At 52.9% G+C, this 19,609-nt stretch overlaps 1 protein-coding gene across 3 annotated transcripts in view; it reads right to left on the reverse strand.

Annotated features, from left to right (window-relative positions):
- Positions 1-19,609, reverse strand: part of FAM193A (family with sequence similarity 193 member A) — a 103,130-nt gene that overhangs the window by 61,889 nt on the left and 21,632 nt on the right. For 2 of the 3 annotated variants that reach the window (XM_037126783.2, XM_053672470.1), the window contains exon 2: positions 15,397-15,642. In XM_037126783.2, the coding sequence (XP_036982678.2) occupies positions 15,397-15,642 (246 nt within the window). Of the gene's footprint in view, positions 1-5,468; positions 5,560-15,396; positions 15,643-19,609 lie in introns of those variants that run through there. The other variant, XM_053672471.1, reaches the window with a different exon arrangement.

Here is a 19,609-nt window from a genome sequence, read left to right on the forward strand (position 1 = left end):
GGAAGGTGGGCTCCACCCTCCCACGGGAGCTGACTCCACCTGCTGCCCACAGGCACCAGCACCTGGGTCCCCGGGTTCACACCACTGCCCCCTGGTTCTTGAGCCTCTGGAAACAGACTGAACTCCACCACTGGCTTCCCTGGGCCTCGAGCCTGCAGACAGCAGGTTGTGGGGCTTCTCGGCCTCCATAACCACACAAACCAATCCCTGTAATAAATCTCTTCCCTCTACCTACTGGGTTGGCCAAAAGTTCACTTGATTTTTTTCCTGTATTGCTTAGTTGTCTTTAACTTCATGTGAAACAACCTTGTTAGACTGTAATATGACAGCTGTCATATCAGTGTGCATTAAAAAACAGACATCATAGCCCTGGCTGGTATAGCTCAGTGGACTGAACACAGGCCTGCAAACCAAAGGATCGTGGTTCGATTCCCAGTCAGGGCACATGTCTGGGCTGCAGGCCAGTTCCCGGCAGGGGGTGCATGAGGGGCAACCACACATTTACGTTTCTCTCCCTCTCTCCTTCCCTTCCCCTCTAAAGATAAATAAAAATTTTAAAACCAGACCTCAGAGTTGGAGAGCTTTTTGTGCAGCCAATTGGATATTAAAGACGGAAGAAAATACATGTTCAGCACATTATGCTTTATTATTTGAAGACAGGTAAAAACACAACTGAAGCACAAAAAAGATGTGTGTGGCATGTGGAGAAGGCGCTGCGAACGTGTCAAAAGGTGTGTGACAACTTCCGTGCCGGAGAGGTCTCGCTGGACAGCGCTCCACGGTCGGGCAGACCAGCTGAGGTTGACAGCGATCAAATCGAGACCCTAACTGAGAACAATCAATGTTGTGTCACGTGGGAGAGAGCCGACTCACTCGGAACATCCAAAACCATGAAGTTATTGGTGAAAATGAAAGATGTACCTGTTTTATTTTTTTTGGAAAGAGAACCCACACCATTCTCTGGCCCACCTGGTGCCTGCCCCTACTGGTGTGGTCTCTCTGCAGGAGCCCCGCTCGCACACGCTCTGGCAGGACCTTTAAACGGAGGGAGGCCGGGGGACGGACATGTCCATGCCCAGGCACCATCTTCACAGCTGCAAAGATCTAAAGACTCCATCTCTCAGTAAGGTTACTGATGAATAAATTACACTGGAATATACTGAACTGTGTGTGAATCGCACTCTGCGACTCACGAATGAACATGTACATGGAAATAAGGAAAACCGACAGCACCAGGGATCATTTCAGAGAAGAGACAGCAAGACACAGAAAACAAACAGCATTTTCATAAAGATTGAGGTCGATATGAAGTAACATTACTTAGAGACACACACAAACGCAATACAATTTTAAGTGTATTTTACCGAGTATGCTATACAGTTGTCCCAGTTTTTCTCCCTTTGCCCCCCTCCTCCTGGGACTGCCCTTCCCTCCAGCAAGCCCCACCTCTTAGTTCACGTCCATGGTAAACACTGTGGCTTCTCCATTTCCTGCCCTATTCCCAGTCACCCCATCTATTTTGTTCCTATCCACTGCACTTCTTAACCCTGCACTATTTCCCCCACCCCCCCGCCCCTCCCAGAGATAACCCTCCAAATGATCTCCATTCCCGATTCTGTTCCTGTTCAGGCTGTTTACTTTCTTTTATTTTTCGTTTTTTCAGATTCAGGCGTTGATAGTTGTCAATTTGTCGCCAATTTTTTAAAACTGTATTCTATCATTTATGCTATTATAGTTGTCCCCATTTTTCCCCCATTTGCTCTCCTCCACCAGGCACTCCCCACTCCCTCAGGCAATCCTCCCACCACGGTTCATGTCCATGGGTCATGCGTGTAAGATCTCTGACTACTCCATGACCTCTACTGCACTTTACAACTCCATGGCTATTCTGTAACTACCTATCTGTACTTTAATATTTTTTTTTATTTCTTTATTTTTAGAGGGGGAAGAAGAGGAAGAAAGGGAGAGAAACATCCATGTGTGGTTGCCCCTTGAGCACCCCCTACTGGGGACCTGGCCCAAAACCAAGGCACGTGCTCTGATGGGGAATTGAACCGGCAACACTTTGGTTCACAGGCCAGCACTCAATCCACTGAACAACACAAGCCAGGGACCTATTTGTACTTCTTAATCCCCTCATGTCTTCACCTACTCCCCTACACCCCCTTCCATCTGGCAACCATCAAAAAGCTCTCCATAGCCATGATTCTGTCTCTGTGCTTCCTGTGTACTTAAGTTTGTGTTTTGGATTAAATTTTTGACAGATACGCATTTATACCATTTTATTGCTCATAGTTCCAATCATGTTTTTCTTAAATATAGTCCTTTTAACATTTCATATAACAATGGTTTGGTGATGATGAACTCTTCCAGTTTTTTCTTGTTTGGGAAGCTCTTTATCAGCTCTTCCATTCTAAATGACAGCTTTGCTGGGTAGAGTAATCTTGGATGTAGGTCCCTGCTTTTCAGGATTTTGAATATTTCTTGCTAATCCCTTCTTGCCTGCAAAGCTTCTTTTCAGAAATCAGCTGATAGTTGTAAGGGAACTCCCCCATAGGAAACTGACTTCTTTTTTCTTGTTGCTTTTAAGATTCTCTCTTCATCTTTAACCTCTGGCATTCTGATTGCTTTTGCAGTGGGCCTCTTTGGGTTCATCTTGTTTGGGACTCTCTGTGCTTCCTGGACTTGCATGTCTATTTCCTTCACCAAATTAGGGAAGTTTTCTGTCATCATTTTTTCAAATAGGTTTCCATTTTCTTGCTCTTTCTGTTCTCCTTTGGGCATCCCTATGCTGCGCATGTTGGACCTCTTCAAGTTGTCCCAGGGGCTGCTTATATACTACCCTCGTTTTGGGAGGGGTTCTTTCTCCCTGTTGTTCTGAGTGGTTGTTTCTGCCTCTTTATGTTCCAGATCATTGATTTGATTCTTCATCCACTCTACTGTCGTTTCCCTGTAAATTGTTCTTTATTTATTTCAGTTAGTGTATCCTTCATTTCTGACTGGGTTTTTTTATGCTACTGAAGTCCTCGCTAAGTTCCTTGAGCATCCCGATAACCAGTGTTTTGAACTCTGCATCTGACAGATTGCTTATCTCCATTTTGTCGAGTTCTGTTTCTGGAGTTTTGGTCTGTTCTTTCATCTTGGCCATGTTTGTCTCCTCATTTTGGCAGCCTCCCTGTGTTTGTTTCCATGTATTAGGGACAGCTGCTTTGACTCTGCGTCTTGGTAGAGTGGCCTAATGTAGCAGGTGTCCTGTAGGGTCCAGTAGCACAGCCTCCTCTATCACCCAAGTTGGTCCCCGAGGTGGGCTTCGTGTAGGCCGAGTACACCCTCCTGTTGTAGTTGAGCCTTGAGTGCTGCTGGCAAACCAACGGGAGGGATTTACCCAGGCCAGTGAGGTACAAGGACTGGCTGTGCCCACTGACCACCAACCTCCGCCCTCTGTGGAGGATCAGCTGTGCAGGGGCAGGGTGGTGGTGCTCCGATGTGGTCCGTGGCTGTCCACTGGGTGCACTGGCCCTGGGGTTTCCCCGGTGGTGTAGGCCAAGGTCAGTCCCCACCTGTGTTTTGCCTGGGGCCATCCTGCCTGAGCAATAAAGCAATCTGAGATGGCTGCTACTTGTGCTGGGCTTGGAGATTCCCAGGCAAAGCCAAGCTGTGAATCTAGGCTGTTTGCTGCTAGTGCCTGGCATGGGCTCACTGAGGCCAGCTGTTGCTCGTTTGAGAAGATTTAGGAAGCTGTGAAGCATGAGCCAAGACCAGCCTTCCACAGGAAAAAGCAGCTTGGGCAGGCCCCTGTCTCCGCTGGGGCAGAGTCTCTGGGGATCTCCCAGGTGGGTCAAACGGTGTCAGCCAGGCTGATGGAGTCTCAGATATGGCAGCAGCTTGCTGGCTCTGTGGCTCTGTAGGGACAGGGTTTAGAAAAGGGACGATGGCCTCTGTGTGCCTCGGTGCCAGACACTCCGGTTTCTCCCTGTGCCACTGGCGTCTTTCAAACTGCTGCCCTGGCGCCGGAGCTCAGAAGGACTGAGCCTGCGCAGGCGAGTCCGTGTGCGGGGTCTTGAGGAGAAACCGCTTGGGGCTCCAGGAGTTTCTTCCACAGCCTCAGTCCCCGCAGGATTTTGCAGCCAGAAGTTGTGGGGACTTGCCTTCCTGGACATGGAACCCTGGGCTGGGAGGCCTGGTGTGGGGCTGGGAGGCCTGGTGTAGGGCTGGGATTCCTCGCTCCTGAGATGTCCCTCCTGAATTTTTATCCACCACACGTGGGTATGAGACCAGCCCGTTGCACATCTGGGCCCCTCCCACCAGTTTGATGGATGTGGTTTAATTCCATGGTTGTGAGACTTCCATTCAACTTGACTTTGGTGGTTCTTAGTGACAGTTGTTCTGTATTTTAGTTGTAATTTTGATGTGGTTGTGTGATGAGGTGAGCATGTCTGGGCAATCAATTTAAAGGAATTTTTGAAAAGGGGGAATGAACTGCTTCTTGGCCTTCTGACTAAGATCAAAAGGGAAATGGCAAATTCAGAGCTCCAGGACAGTGGTCACCTGGGAAAGGAAGAAGAAGCTAGGGAAGTGCGGTGCACGGTACCAGGGACGGCGGGGGCTCACTGGTCTGTCCTTCCTAACGGGTATGTTGCACACACTCACACTCACCGCCACCTCCAACATCACACAGCACCAACAAAACTCCCCCAGGGGGAGCGCCCTCTGGTGACCAGCCCTCTCCTGCAGCACGGACCGCCCACACCCGCGTACGGTCTGCACGCTCCTCCCCTCACTGCCGGGCACCTTCCTGGACCTGCTCAGCTTCCTCGCCACCACGATTCCTCTCCCACAGTTCAGTCTGGCTTCGCTCTCATCCTCCCCTAATGCGCATCGAGCAAACATCAGACGCGCTCTTTGTTGCCATGGTCAGCACTCTGCACCTTTCTAGGTTAACTTCTGAAACGTTTGTTAGGAAGAGTCCTGGGGGCCAGGCCTCCACGGACACGCAGCCTGTCCATGTCCTATTGGATGTGCCAAAAACGCTGTGCGGTCTGACCCCCCGCCAGGCTACTTCTCAGCTGACAACCTCGAGGCGCAGAGGGCTCGCTTACTGCCCACTAGGAGAGCAGCAGGACCCCACGCTCAGGGCCCTGAGCTGCGACGCAGACGCACAGGGCCTGCCGCACCTGTGGTGGGTCCCCCACTTCACTGATGTGGGGTTTGGGGAGGAGGTGGGAGCAAGAGAGCAGACATGTAGGTGCCCGTGATATGTGCAGGACAGGAGTCATAAAGTCCCTGGGCTCTGTCCCCAGGAGTCTCGGGTCCTCTACCGGCACACAAGAAAGCGTGACAACTACTTTATGACCTTCGAGTAAAAAACCCAGATCCAGACAGACAACTACTGAGCACACCATCCCTCAAACGACTCCCGTGGCTCCATGCTGGTTCTCCCACTCCTGTCTCGGCCGCTTCTCACTCACCTCCACCTTAATGCCGGGTGCTGTCCAGAACTGCCCCCTCAGTCCTCCACGCCTCCTTCTCCTCTTGTGTCGGGAGTGCCAGGGGCCAAGGCTGAGAAGGGGGGACAAGTCATCTATGTGGAGACCTTTCATGACGATCACATGACCAACGGCTGCACACAGCCCATCCAGGACAAACGGACTGTGACTTGGAAGGGCAGCCCTTGAGATATATTTGGGATTCCACTTGAGACCAGTAAGGTCAGAGGTCTGTATGACTCCTGGCCAAGTAAACAACTTAAAAAGAAGTCAAAGTCATCTACACGAATAAAGGTAGAAGAAAAATGCAAAATATAATTTAAAATAGCATGAATTAAGTTAAATGCCTGTGGACAAATGCTGTTGAAAAAAGGTTCAACGTTGCAACAGAGAAAAACAGGAAACCCTTCTAGATGTAGAAAAGCCCTGTACACCTGGGTCAGAAGACACGGCACCGAGAGAAGTGAACCCCCCACCCCCCGGGTGGACAGAGGCAGGCGGACCCCAGGCAGCTCTCTCCGGGGCCTGTGCACGCATGTGTGCAGCTTCACAGGGTAATTTTCGGCCATACGAAAACGGTAAGCACCAACCAACCAACCAACCAACCACTTTGGAAGAGCAGGCGAGAGAGGACGTCCACTCTAGACGTGAGAACACGAAGCCACAGCCACCGAGACGGCAAGCAGCTGGCATGAGGACATGGGGGCCGGTGGGCAGCGCAGAACCCAGGGGCACAGCTGCACCCATGTGGGCACGCGGGCTACAGCGAAGGCAGCGCTGGAGGTGGGGACAACAGCCATTTTCACAAGTGCCACTAAGGAACTGGGTCTCCACATGGAAATGCATTGAACTTGACCATAACTTCATACCATATAAAACTTTAATTCCAATTTCCAGCAAGTTGTGGGTCTAAATATGGAAGGCAAGACAATAAAAGCATGAAACTGCTTGCTCGGTAGCCCCACGTCATGTATGGCTACTAAGGATTTGAAATGGGAGCAAGATTTTGAATGTCCAGTATGGAAAAACTGAAGTGTCTCACTAATATTTTTATTTTGAGCATGGACTGAAATGAGGTTGGATATACGGAGGTAGGCAAATATAACATCACTTGTTTCTTTTCATTTTCTGATATGTGGCTATTAAAAAGTTTTAATGACCTATGTGGCACGTATTTGTCATTCACATATTTCTTTGGACTATGCTGAGGTAAGAAAATACATGCAAAATATATGTTTTTATTTCACCTAGGAAAAAACACTGAAAAACAGAACTCAAGGCGGCAGTCACTACTAAGAAAACACTTGAGGAATTTGGCCAGATTACAAATGAACTCTGTTCATCGAAGACTCCAAGACACAGTGGAAGGGGCAGCAGAGCAGAGGCGGGGACATCCGAGACGCACAGGCTGACGGGAACCGCACACGGAAGGCACAAGACGGAGTCCCGCCCAGCCCCGCTGGGAAGGGAAGACCAGTCATCCAACAGAGCAGGGTGGCCCATTCTGGGGTGACCCAGGAGACAGGGTCTCCCCAGGTGGCCCACGGGGCCCAGGGGGCCCTGACCCCTCTGCAGCAGGTCCCCAGCAAAACTAACTCCATGCTGACACCACGCTGTTCCTCACCTTTTCCACTGTGCTGACACGGCCGTGACACGGCCGTGATGGTGCGGACGTGGCAGTGCATGGAACCGCGGGCCCCTCAGCAGGAGTGAGGCGAAGGCCACACAGCCAGGCGCCCGGTGCGGTGGCCACGGCCTTCACCGCCTGGGCCGCGCGCTCGGTCAGAAAGCCCCGTTCTACTCGAGGGTGTCCTTGTGCGATAAAAGCGCTGAGCTCCATCTCCGCCCGCAGGCCCAGGCCTTTGGCATGTTCTGTGGCATCACAGGAAGTGCACAGCAAGCATCCCCGGGGGCCACCCGCCAGACAAGCCCCGAGCGCTGCGGGCTGAAGGAGCCACTTCACCTGGGAGGCGCCACTCACGTGCGAGAGCACCCAACCGACCGGTCGAGGCCATTCCGACTTGGCCAGCCGCCAGACGTTTTCTCGGTCATGTCAAGGAAAACAGCTGCCACTATCTGTGGCCACCCATCACATTTGAGGTTCTGAGCAAGAATTAGACATTCAGCAGACCTGAATCCATCACCGGCTCGAAAGCTTCTCTGCACAGAAGACTTTTCTGATGTGACTGGTTGAGATGGTAACAAACACAAGTTTTTACAGAGGTGTCGGCATCTGCTACGTCTGCCTTTTTTAAAAGAAGGTTTTATTTATTTATTTTTAGAGCGAGAGAAACATCAATGTGTGGTTGCTTCTGGTGCGCCCCCCACTGGGGACCTGGCCGACAACCCAGGCCTGTGCCCCAGCCAGAAACCGAACCTGAACCCGTGACCCTTTGGCTCTCAGGCCGGCACTCAGTCCACTGAGCCGCACCAGCAGGGCTCCATCTGTCTGACTTGACAAACCACTGTCTTACAGATGACCAAGGTGTGATGTTACAAAGCCATGTCCAGGCAAGGGAGACGATGTATTTTAATGTAAAGGCAGAGGAAACTTCACTGACACCGTTTGCACCTCACAACTAACCATTAAGAAACAATTTGCAGTCATGGTTTGGTGTAGGACCAAAGAAGAAAATCCAGTTACCTAAAAAGCTATTAAAATATTTTCTTCATATACTTCAGTCCAAACAACCTATCTGGTGTGGCTCAGGGGACTGAGTGCTGGACTGTGAAGGAATGGTCACCGGGTGGATTCTCAGTCGGGACACATGCCTGGGTTGCAGGCCTGGTCCCTGGTTGGGGGCGTGTGAGAGGCAACCACACACTGATGTTTTCTCTCCTTCTCTTTTCCCCTCCCTTCCTCCCTCTCTCAAATAAATAAATAAAATCAATTAGAAAAACCCATCAAAACAGTGAGAATGTAGCATCTTCTAGCATCCAAATATTAAAAAGCTCTCCAAAACAATGCTACCCTACTCAAGAAATCACTTTTGTTTTAGAAAACACTTCTCATTGAAAAATACACGACTGTCCTGCGCTTCTGGTTGGCTAATGCCCTACGGTCCCTGCAGCTCAGTAGCCCCTCCCAGTGTGCACGACGTGCGATGTGCGAGTGCAGGCTCACAGTGCACCGCCCACGCAGCACAGTCGGAAGGGGGGGCCACACAGTGGGCGCCGCGCAGGAGCGATGCTTGTGACTCTCAAAAGTAGTGCCAAGGAAGATAGGTGAGAACACGAAACCACACCACTGCACTGATGTTCACAGAAAGTCCAGAAGACCAGAAAACCGCAGGCGGTGTGCGTGGCGGAGCACACGCACGCTGTCAGCAGAGGGCTGGGCGGGGTCCTGTGGGAATGGCGAGGCCTGCCGTGCTCGGAGAGCGTGCGGCTGCGGGCGACGCGGGACTCGTGGCCAGCGTGATGGAGAACTAGCCCCACACAGACCAGCGATCCGCCCCGCTGAGCCGGCACACTGCCCGAGACCCCCCAATGCCGGCCACACACGGGACTGAAGACGAGGGCAGGTGGGCAGGAGGACAGGGAGTTTGAGGAGCTGCCCAGGGAGCACGAGGGGCTGTTCCCGGTGGTTCCAGTGCAATTAAATGAACAGCACACCAAGCCTCAAGCATTTTAACCCATGTTCACCCAGCACAGGCTTAAAACATGTAAAGGAAAAACAAACATGTATAACGGGAAAAGGACAAACACAGATGCATGCACAATAGGCGACTTAAACTGATGCTGCTCAGAAACTGACACTAAGAACTCCGACCGAAGAACGCAGAAGGACTCGTGGACCTAATAACAGGGGAGGACAGAGTACTTTAGCCAAACCCTGAGAAGACATTGTCACGCTCACATGGACACACAGAACACTGAGAAAAACTTAACCACGTATAAGTATAAATGACCACAGACCACATCTCCAACTATAACAGCATTAAATTAAAAGTCAGTACAATTAAAGGTAACCTAAGAGATACATATCTGGATATTTACAAATACTCCCAGACAATTCATGGTTGAAAACAGAAATATTGAATATAGGGGATTTCCAGCCAAGATGGAGGCGTAGGTAGACACACTGTGCCTCCTCACACAACCAAAAGAACAACAATTTAAAAACAAAAAACAATCATAACTGACAGAAAATCCAACTGTTTGGAAGTCTGACAACCGAGGAGTTGAACAAGACACACTCACCCAGACGGTAGGAGGGGCGGGGACGGGAGGTCAGGCAAAGAGGACTAACGTTGAGGCGAGGCCGTGGCTGGCGGAGCGGTGGTCCCACATTCACAGGCAGATAAACCGGGAGGAACAACTGGGGAGCCAAAGAGACCACGCAACCCAGGGTTCCAGTGCTGGGAAATAAAGCCTCAAACCTCTGACCGAAAACACCTGTAGGGGTTGAGGTGGCAGCGGGAGAGACTCCCAGCCTCACAGGAGAGTTCGTTGGACAGACCCACAGGGTCCTAGAATGCACACAAATGCACTCACGCAGGAACCAGCACCAGAAGGGCCCAGTTGGCTTGCGGGAAGCGGGGGAAGTGACTGAAAGCAGGCAGAGAGCAGAGCAAGCACCATTGTTCCCTCTCAGACCCTCCTCCATGTACAGCATCACGACGCAGCCAAGTGGGTGACCCTGCCCTGGTGAACACCTAAGACTCTGGCCCTCACGACACGACACGCCCCCCCCCCCCGAGACAAAAAAAAACATGGTCCAAATGAAAGAACAGATCAAAGCCCCAGAAAAAATACAGCTAAGCAAAGAAGAGATAGCCAACCTATCAGGTGCAGAGTTCAAAACACTGGTAATCAGGATGCTCACAGAACTGGTTGAGTATGGTCGCAAAACAGAAGAAAAAGTGAAGGCTGTGCAAAGTGAAATAAAGAAAAATGTACAGAGAACCAACAGTGACAGGAAGGAAACCGGGACTCAAATCAACGATTTGGAACAGAAGGAAGAAATAAACATTCAAGCAGAACAGAATGAAGAAACAAGAATTCAAAAAAATGACAGGCTTAGGAACCTCCAGGACTTTAAACCTTCCAACATCCAAATCATGGGGGGTGCCAGAAGAAGAAGAGGAAGAGCAAGAAATGGAAAACTTATTTGAACAAATAATGAAGGAGAAATTCCCCAATCTGGCAAAGGAAATACATTTCTAGGGTGTCCGGGAAGCCCAGAGAGTCCCAAAGAAGTTGGACCCAAGGAGGAACACACCAAGGCACATTACCCAAGGGTAATTACGTTACCCAAGGTTAAAGAAAGGAGAGAATTTTATATGCAGCAAGAGGAAAGGAGACAGTTATCTACAAAGGAGTTCTCATCAGACTGTCAGCTGATTTCTCAAAAGAGACCTTCCAGGCAAGAAGGGGCTGGAAAGAGGTATTCCAAGTCATGAAAGGCAAAGACCTACAACCAAGATTGCTCTATCCAGCAAAGTTTTCATTTAGAATGAAAGGGCAGATAAAGTGCTTCTCAGATAAGGTCAAGTTAAAGGAGTTCATCATCACCAAGCCCTTACTACATGAAATGTTAACGGGATTTATCTAAGAAAAAGAAGATAAATACAAACAATAAAATGACAACAAACTCCCAACTATCAACAACCAAACCTAGAAAAACAAAAACAAACTAAGCAAACAACTAGAACAGGAGCAGAATCACAGAAATGGAGATCACATGGAGGATGTGATCAGCAGGGGAGTGGGAGGGGGGAAAAGGTACAGAAAATAAGTAGCATAAATGGTAGGTAGAAAATAGACAGGGAAAGGGTAAGAATAGTATGGGAAATGGAGAAGCCAAAGAACTTACATGTACAACCCATGGACATGAACTAAGAGGGTGGAGGGATGCATACAAGGCAGAGGGGAATGAAGGGGGAATATGAAACAACTGTAATAGCATAATCAATAAAATATATTTTAAAATAAAATAAGAATACATTGGGAAAAAAGAAAATAGGATAATACTTAAAACTGAGCCAATACAACTAACACTTCCAAATCTACAGCAGTGATTAGAGGATTCCGGCACAGATGAGAGAACAAAAACTGCAGGGTGAGAAACAACTCAACTCAGGAAGGCAGAAGAGTCACCACAGGGAAGGCTGAACAAATGCCCATGAGGCCGCAGTGGCCAGGACAAAGAGACGAAGGCCCAGTGGCTGCATGCAGGTCCTGGGCATCCGCACGCAGGACGGCCATCTCCCTCTTCCCCCCGAGGCGGTGGCCTGAGCAAGGCGCAGGCTCCCACGGGCGTCCTGTGAGGCAAGCACAGCCGTGCTGCCCCCGGAGGGTCCAGACCCTGGAGAGCAGCCCCCCCAGAGCACGCGCACGCCTCTCCCAGAACAAGGCACTGGGAGAGCCCTGTCTCACTCACTGGCATGTCTGCCCTTAGCACCTGCTTCCGGAACAGAGCTGACTGTCTGCAGGGGTCTGGCAACGGGAGCCTCTGGGTAGGAAGGCAGGGGCAGCGAGGAGACGGTGAAGGGCAGTGGCAACACTGTCCTCGCATGAGCCTTCCGACACTGCACGCGTGTCCCAGAGCACCCACTCCCCAGATGTAACACACACACACACACACACACACACACACACACACACACACACGAGCAGGGGCTCGGCAAGCAGGCAGAGTGAAGGGGAGACTTCAAAAACCAAGAAGCTCACCGGTGGGCCTCAGTGCGCTGGGCGTCGTCCCGCAAACTGAAGGGACTCCCATTCAGTTCTGGGTCAGAGTGCACGCCTGGGCTGCGGGCCAGGTCCCTGGGTCTCGGAGTGTGAGAGGCAACTGGTGGATGTTTCTCTCCCTCTCTTCCTCCCTCCCTTCCCCTCTGTCTACAATAAGTAAGTAAAGTCTTTTTAAAAAACTGACAGCCTTCCGGTGAGACCGGCTGAGAGAGGGGGAGGAGAACAGCAGAAACGTGAGGAACTAGGAGCCGCATCCACAGATGCGGCAGGAACTGGAGAGAGACCGTCCACACACAACTGTGCACCAGTAACCAGACAACTTCAGACAACACACTTTACCAAAACCGACTTGGAGAGAAGTGGCACTTAAAAAAATGAAACCAGAAGTTTACATTTTGCCCAGAGCCATGCACGGAGGGAGCAGAAGAGGCCGCAGGGCTGGGAGGGAGGGGGAGGGCGAGGGCAGGAGGTGTGGAAGCAGACAGCTTGGGGGCATCTGTGTCTCCTGAGCACCAACACTGGAGGAAAGGAAAGACCCCTGACAAGTAAGAAGAAAAGAATAACCAAGCCACAAAGCCTTGGAGGGGACGGAAAGGGATGGGCACCTGGAAGCCCCAGCGAGAAGGGCCTCCTTCAGCCATGGGGGCAAAAGGTGAGTGAGCAAGGGCCTGGGGTCAGCCCCAGCTCCGCCCTGAGTGGGGAGGTCAGCAGCGAGCAGAGCAGGGCAGAGGGTGTGTGGGGTGGGAGGAGGCAAGACAAAAGGAAAGACTCCTGCCCTCCTGGGGCGTGGCTGACTAGCCAGAGTGACAGCCGCACACCCACCAATGGCGAGTGAACGAGAGGCTCCACAGCGTGCTCACCAGTGCAGAGCAAACCGCCAGGTCACAGGTCTACGACACTCTGCAACAGGCACGACTGGGGGCCGGATCCGGTCAGCAGTGACAGGGAGAGCGTGCTGCCCGCACAAGAGCCCGCGAGGCTGTGCGGGAGTGCTGGTTACACAGCTGCGTGCGCCTGCCCACACTCACTGAACTGTGTGCCCTTCCAAAGGGTGCCCTCTACCACACGTCAATCATATCTTGCTTTTTTAAAAACAGGGTCAGCCCTGACTGGTGTGACTCAGTGGGATGGGTGTTGTCCCACAAGCAAAGAGGTTGCCAGTTCAATTCCGGGTCAGGGCACATACCTGGGTTGTGGGCCCGGTCCCCAGTGGGGACGTGAGAGACAACCACACATTGATGTTTCTCTCCCTCTCTCCTTCCCTCCCCGCCCAACCACTATGAAAATAAATAAAATCTTTTTTTTAATGTTTAAAGAAATTTAAAAAAAAATAATAAAAAGGCCAGCAATCTGAACAAGCTTGAACTAAGAGACCAACTTTACAAGCGTATTAGAAGGGGGCCAAAGTCCACACACACAGGCCAGCCGACACCTCTGCAGTCCCCGAGATCACGGCTGCTGACGAGGAGAGGAGAGCGCCTCACCGGGTAAACCATCGTGCAGGACGGAAACAGCAGTGGAACCCCCACCCCGCAGAGGTGTGAGGATGCTGCCACAGGAGCAGGGCTGGGAGCAGGAAGGAAAGGGGCGCAGTTCCAGGAGCCAGAGGAACGGTCAGCCAGGGAGCAGACTCAAGGATTGCACTTTGCAAAGTGACCAGGGGAACAAACTCATGTCCGAGACACTGAATGGCCTTCCACTGAAAACCAGGAAAGCCCTGGCTGAGCGGCTCGGCCGCTGGGAGCGTCATCCCAAACACCAGAACTGCAGATTCGCTTCCTGTCAGGGCTCACGCCTAAGTTGTGGGTTCAATCCACGGGTCGGGGCAATGTTTCTCTCACATCCTGTCTGTCCCCCCATTTCCTCTCGTTCTCTAAAATCAATAAAAACATATCCTCAGGTGAGGATTCAAAAAATAAGAAACAAAAAACGCGGCAGAGGCTGAACACTAAGCGCACAGAGAAAGGAAGCAGAAGTAAAAAGTTGAAAGCAAAAAGATCTGAGGCTGGAGCACTGAAGTCCACCTGCTACCTTCCCAACCGAGGGCTGCCCGCCCAGTCCCTGGCCTGTCCCTTCACCTGCGTCCTCACTAACGTGGACACTGGGGTGTGCTCAGACACGTGTGCTCAGCACGGTTCTCGGAGGCTCGCCACACAGAAGCACCGCCCTCAGGGAGCACTGTCCCACCTGTGGAGCGGAAGCAGCGGTCAGAGGGGGATGGGGGAGCAGAGCGGGCACGCCACACAGCACTACTATAGTGGGGGTGCTGTTTCAAGGAAACCCCAAAACAGAAGCCACTAGCCCAGCGCCCAGCAGACTCACACTGGGCAGCAGGGAAACACTGGCCGAACCGCTAGGCCCCGACAGGGGAGCAGCCCCAGGCCCAGAGACAGGCCAGCTGGGCACTGAGAACGAGGAGCCCTGGACTGCGGGGTCCCCAGCGGCCACAAAAGCCAGGGTCTCCCCGAGCCCACGGAGCAGACCTGAAAGCTGTCAGAGCCCGGCCCAGAGCCACAGCCTGGGCCAAAAATCAAGACTGAGGGTGCGGTCTTCCACACCAGCCTGAGCCTCAAGAAAGCCTCCATTTGGCTGCGACACGAAATCAAGGTGAAAAGGCAAACCCGGACTTGGGAACCGCACCTGGGAAAGAATCTCCAGTGAGTCACCAGAACGCAGAATTGTCTAAAACTAAACACCTGAAAAGCCAGTGCGGCTTTTCGACAAGCTGTCTCGCCGCAAAAACCGAGACCAGACTACAAAGCACAGCCTCGGGCCCCCAAGCTCGCTGCCCCGAGTTGTCCAACCATGGAGGCGGGTCCCCTAGGCAGGGGTATCCAGCCTTGGGATGTCTCTGGGCCACACTGGAAGAAGAAGAGCTGTCTTGGGCTACACATTAAACACACTGCAACACGTAATCACACACAAAAAAATCTTATGTTTTCAGAAATTCAGTGTTGTGTTGGGTTGCATTCACAGCCACCCTGGGCCACATGTGGTCCACAGGCCACGGGCTGGATGCCTGAGGCCTGTGCCCTCCTACAGGTAGGCAAGGAGAAGAGATGAGGAGAAGGCCCAGCTGCAGGAGAGTGGAGCAGGGACAGGAGGAAGCTCTCCCCAGAAAGCAGACCCAGACCGACCACCTCACCACCCAGCAGGCCCCATAACCCACGGGCTCAGGCAGCCAGGGAGTGCGTGAGCTCAGCAGGGCACTCACCACCGGCTGGTCCAGGCCACCGTGCCTCTCCTCCTTCTCCACGGTCCGCCGGCAGTCCGGGCACACCCAGAGTGGCAGGTGCAGCACGCTGTTGCCCTTGGGAGCCATAGAAAGGGCCAATTTGCTCGCAGTCTTCATCCCACTCTCCAAGAAGGAGGAGTCTTTCCGCTCGCTCCGGCACAGAAGGCAGTAATCCCCGGCGGGGTAGGGCGGCGCTCTGTGATTCACGCCAAAGTTAAAGGGAGTCTGGAATAAAACAAAAAGATAAAATTTCTATTTTCAAAACATGATCTACAAGCAGCAAGGTCATTAAAGACATACGTAGCTCTGAAATTACAATGTGCGTGTATATTTAGAGAGAGAAACAGCGAGCAGGGAAACTGCTGAGGAATAAACTGTGCCTGGTGTCTAGAAACTCTCCGTACTTTAAATAAAATAGTAATGCCATAAAGAGCACCTCAACAGGAGTTAGGAACTGCCCCAAAAACCCTTCACCCAAACTTCTGTATTCACTCCTGCAGGTGGGAAGTGTCAGTTGCAATGTGCAGACCAAGAAAGTACCAGAATGCTTTACCATCGACCAAGTTCAAAGCCATCTCCCAGGTATGTCTGCACATATGCTCGGGCGCCAGGCGGTCCCCCCACCGAGACGGGCTGTCCAAGCTACACAGCAGGAGCCTGCTGGTGGCCACTGACCCGAGGCCCAGCCTCCCTTCCGGCTTACAGCACTCATGCTGACTCCTCCCCGGCCATTCGACTGCAATGTTCGTTTTTCAGGAAGGTCTTAAACTACAGGGTGAGGGCAGGACCCTCCAGACAGGAGGAAGAGGCAAGATTATTACCCATGTTCCTCCCCAGAACCACCCTAAGGGGAACATGAAATCAGCCTTACAAACACTCAACAGGCTCCAGGGTGAACAACAGGCGTGACGTCTCAAGGACAGCAAACAGAGGCCAAGATCTCCACCCAGATCAGAGTGAGCCCAGGGCAACTCATCTGCACCTCAGAGCAGCCATCCTGTACATCTCGAAGAGAGGAGGTTCGAGAGAGACACACCTGGGGACCAGCTGAGCAGGGAAGCCAGGTGTGGCCTTCCAGAGACCGGAACGCTGTGCCAAGGGTCTAAGCCACAGCACAGGCGGGACTGAGGTAACAGGACCCCGGGGTGCAGGCCTCTGGCCACGTGAAGTGCCCATGTGGGAGGGAGCCCGGGGCTCCTCTGGCTAGAAGCCAAAGGTTTCACATCTCCAGCTCCCCCCGCCCCCAGGCCCCTCCAACGCCCACCCAACCACCGTCTCCCTCAGTCCCTCCCTGCCCTCCTGTGCCGAGGCTCACACACAACCGAGGTCACTGGGCATGCAAATGCTGTGCTTCTGAAACCGCAGGTGGGCACGGCCACAACAGAGCACGGCCACACGGCCGGCACCTCAAAGCCCAGCACGGCCTGAGAGAGGAGATGAACGAATGACAACAGCACGGGCACCAAAGGGGGACTTGAACACAGATTTTTCTCCTGCTTTAATAAGCTAGTGATCAGAGCTGGCTGCGTGTGGCACACCCACACGTGGCACTCCCACGTGGTTCCAAGGGTTCAACCAAACCCGGCTCAGCAGCCACCTGAATGAACGCCTGAGGTGCTAGGAGAGAGAACTGAGCCCTATCTCCAGGTGATATTCTAGAAGGCTCCAGACTGCTCCGCAAAGGGCGGAGCACCATGGAACACATGGCTGTGTTCTCTGTCCCAACAGACCAGAGAAGTCTAAATTAATGACCATCTCAAACAGCACACTGACTTAACCCTCGGCAAAGCCGCCTCCTGTTCCGAGCGCAGCAGCGCAGCCGCACGCACCACCACAGGGCAGCCTGGCCTCCACCCCTTCCCAGGCCGCCCATTCACCCAGCAGAGGAGAGGCTGCCCTCCAAGCTTACAAAGGACCCCAAACCAGAAATCAGAAGAGCCAGTCGAGCCACCATGAGTCTGTCTGTCCATCCATCAGTATTTCCAGGCCCAGGTAGACCTCTGTCCTGGGGCACTAACATCCTTGTCAATGACTAAGACCATGAATAAGACAGGTAAGTAAACAATGCAGCCCATCAGACCGTGGCAACTGAGAAGGAAGCAAAGGCAGAGCAGGAGAGCTTACAGGGCCGGGGCTGGTGCCCTTCAGGGCAGCCAGTGAGGGTTCCTCTAGGAGAAATCTGGAGGCGGGAAGCCACACTTGGCTGCAGGAGGGGCATTCCAGAGAGCAAGCACAAAGGCCTTGGGGGCAGAAGGCCAGATGAGGGGGCGGTGCCGTGAGCCAGGAGTGGCCTGATCTCCCGTTCTAACAGGCTGATGGACCGTGTGCAGAGGAGAGATGAGATAAGACAAAGGCAGGGAACAAGAACGGGGAGAATCCATCTTCACCTTAGGGGTGAGGTGGCCATGTGGTCTCCATGATGGGGGAGCTGACAAGACCGCTAGGGAACCAGAGGTCAAGGGTGAGGAGGAGTTGGACTGGGCGTGTGGAAGGCTCCAAGATGGGAGGACCTCCCCCACAGGTGCCCCCACCAGAGGTGCCCTCTGAAACCCACCAGATGCCAGGTCTGCTGAGAGGCCAGACGGCAGGATGCAATGACGAGTCACAGGGAGGCTCTGCTGGTTCGAAGGACAGCAGACACATAGACATAGGCATGACCAGCTCAGCTCACATCCAGGGGCAGATGGTCCCCTCTAGGAAGAAAAGGAAGTTGCCCAGGTGGAGAGTGGGGCTGCAAGAGGACATCGTGGGACGAGAGCCACACGAAGGACAGATGCGCAGCCGAGTGAGCATCTGGGAGGAGGCACTGGGAGCCCAGGAGCCTCAGGCAGGAGGGAGGCTGAGGCTGGGAGGTTTCTTGGAAGGGAACGGCATGGCCCTCTCCTTCAAAAGAACCTCCAGCAAGGTAACAATGTACATGAGGCTGCTCCAGGCAGTTCCAGGCACAGGTGGGAGGCACGGAAGAACGGAGCAGGCAGACTCAGGGGTGTCCAAGGCAGAGCCACAGAACTTGCCAACGGACCCAAGGATGCGATGAGGACGGACCTAGCCACCCAGGCGCTGGGCATGCCGACCACAGAGATGCCGGGCACAGGGGACAGCCTGGGGCAGTGGCAGGAATCAAGGGTTTGCTCTGGGCACTGCACATATGAACTGGGTGTTAAACACCCAAACAGCTGGGGGCTGTTTTTGAATAAGACGCTCAGGAGCAGGATGCAAGCACAGGCATAATCCGGGGTCATTGAGCGAGAGTCAGTCCTTCTTGACACCTGACCAACAAGCCCAGGGACGAAGCTAGTGCTCTGAGGAGGTGGAACTCTCCTCTCCATCTCATTTTCAGACAAAGCAAGAGGCTGCTGCAAAGCACACATACACACACACAACCAACTACAGTTCAGGTGACCCAACACCCGTGCCCCGGGCGGCTCCTCTGCTGGGACTGAATGAGAGGCGCACACACAAACCCACTGATTCTGGCAAAAACAGTGCGCAGCTGTGCCCAAGGTGCAATAAAAGCTGGACATCCCTGTGCTGTGCAATTTGAATAATTTTGACATGTACACACCTGTGACGCTATCACATTAGTCAACATAATGGATGCTACCACCACCCCCAAATCTGCGTGGGTCCCTTTGTACCCATCTCTCCTCCAGCCCAACCCGGTCACAGCGACGACCAGACGGAACGCGTCTCCGGGACTCGTGCACTTTCTAGGGCTCTAACCACCAGTGTGCAGGATCACGAAAGGCACTATCTCCGGTCTGGCTTTGCCGCAGACCGCTGCTCCTTCCTTGGCAGTGACGCCCATGTACGTGTGCATCAGGAGGAGCTGTTCCTTTGTTACCAAGCAGCACTGCACGGTGTGGGTGAGCCACACCTCGCACATACACTCTTCCACTGTGAGATGTCCTGGTCACCTCCAGCCTGGGGCCATCACAGAGACAGCTGCCACTCCCGTGCACACGTGACCCGTGGTGTGGACTCGGCCTTTGATGCTCTCGCACAAATGCCAAGGAACAGAATGATGGGTCACGTGGCAGGTGCCTAACGTGAGAGAACACCCGACCTTCTCCCCAGGAGCGCTGTCGGGGCACTGCGGTGCACCATGCCCCCGCCCCTGTGCGCAGTGCGTCAGGTCGATGGGAGTCACCCGACGACTGTGTGGGGGCCGTCTCACCCCGACGATTACTGA

Source organism: Artibeus jamaicensis, unplaced genomic scaffold (assembly GCF_021234435.1).
Source record: "Artibeus jamaicensis isolate MK-2021 breed Jamaican fruit bat unplaced genomic scaffold, CSHL_Jam_final contig_76, whole genome shotgun sequence".
In the NCBI taxonomy this organism is placed as follows: Eukaryota; Metazoa; Chordata; class Mammalia; order Chiroptera; family Phyllostomidae; genus Artibeus; species Artibeus jamaicensis.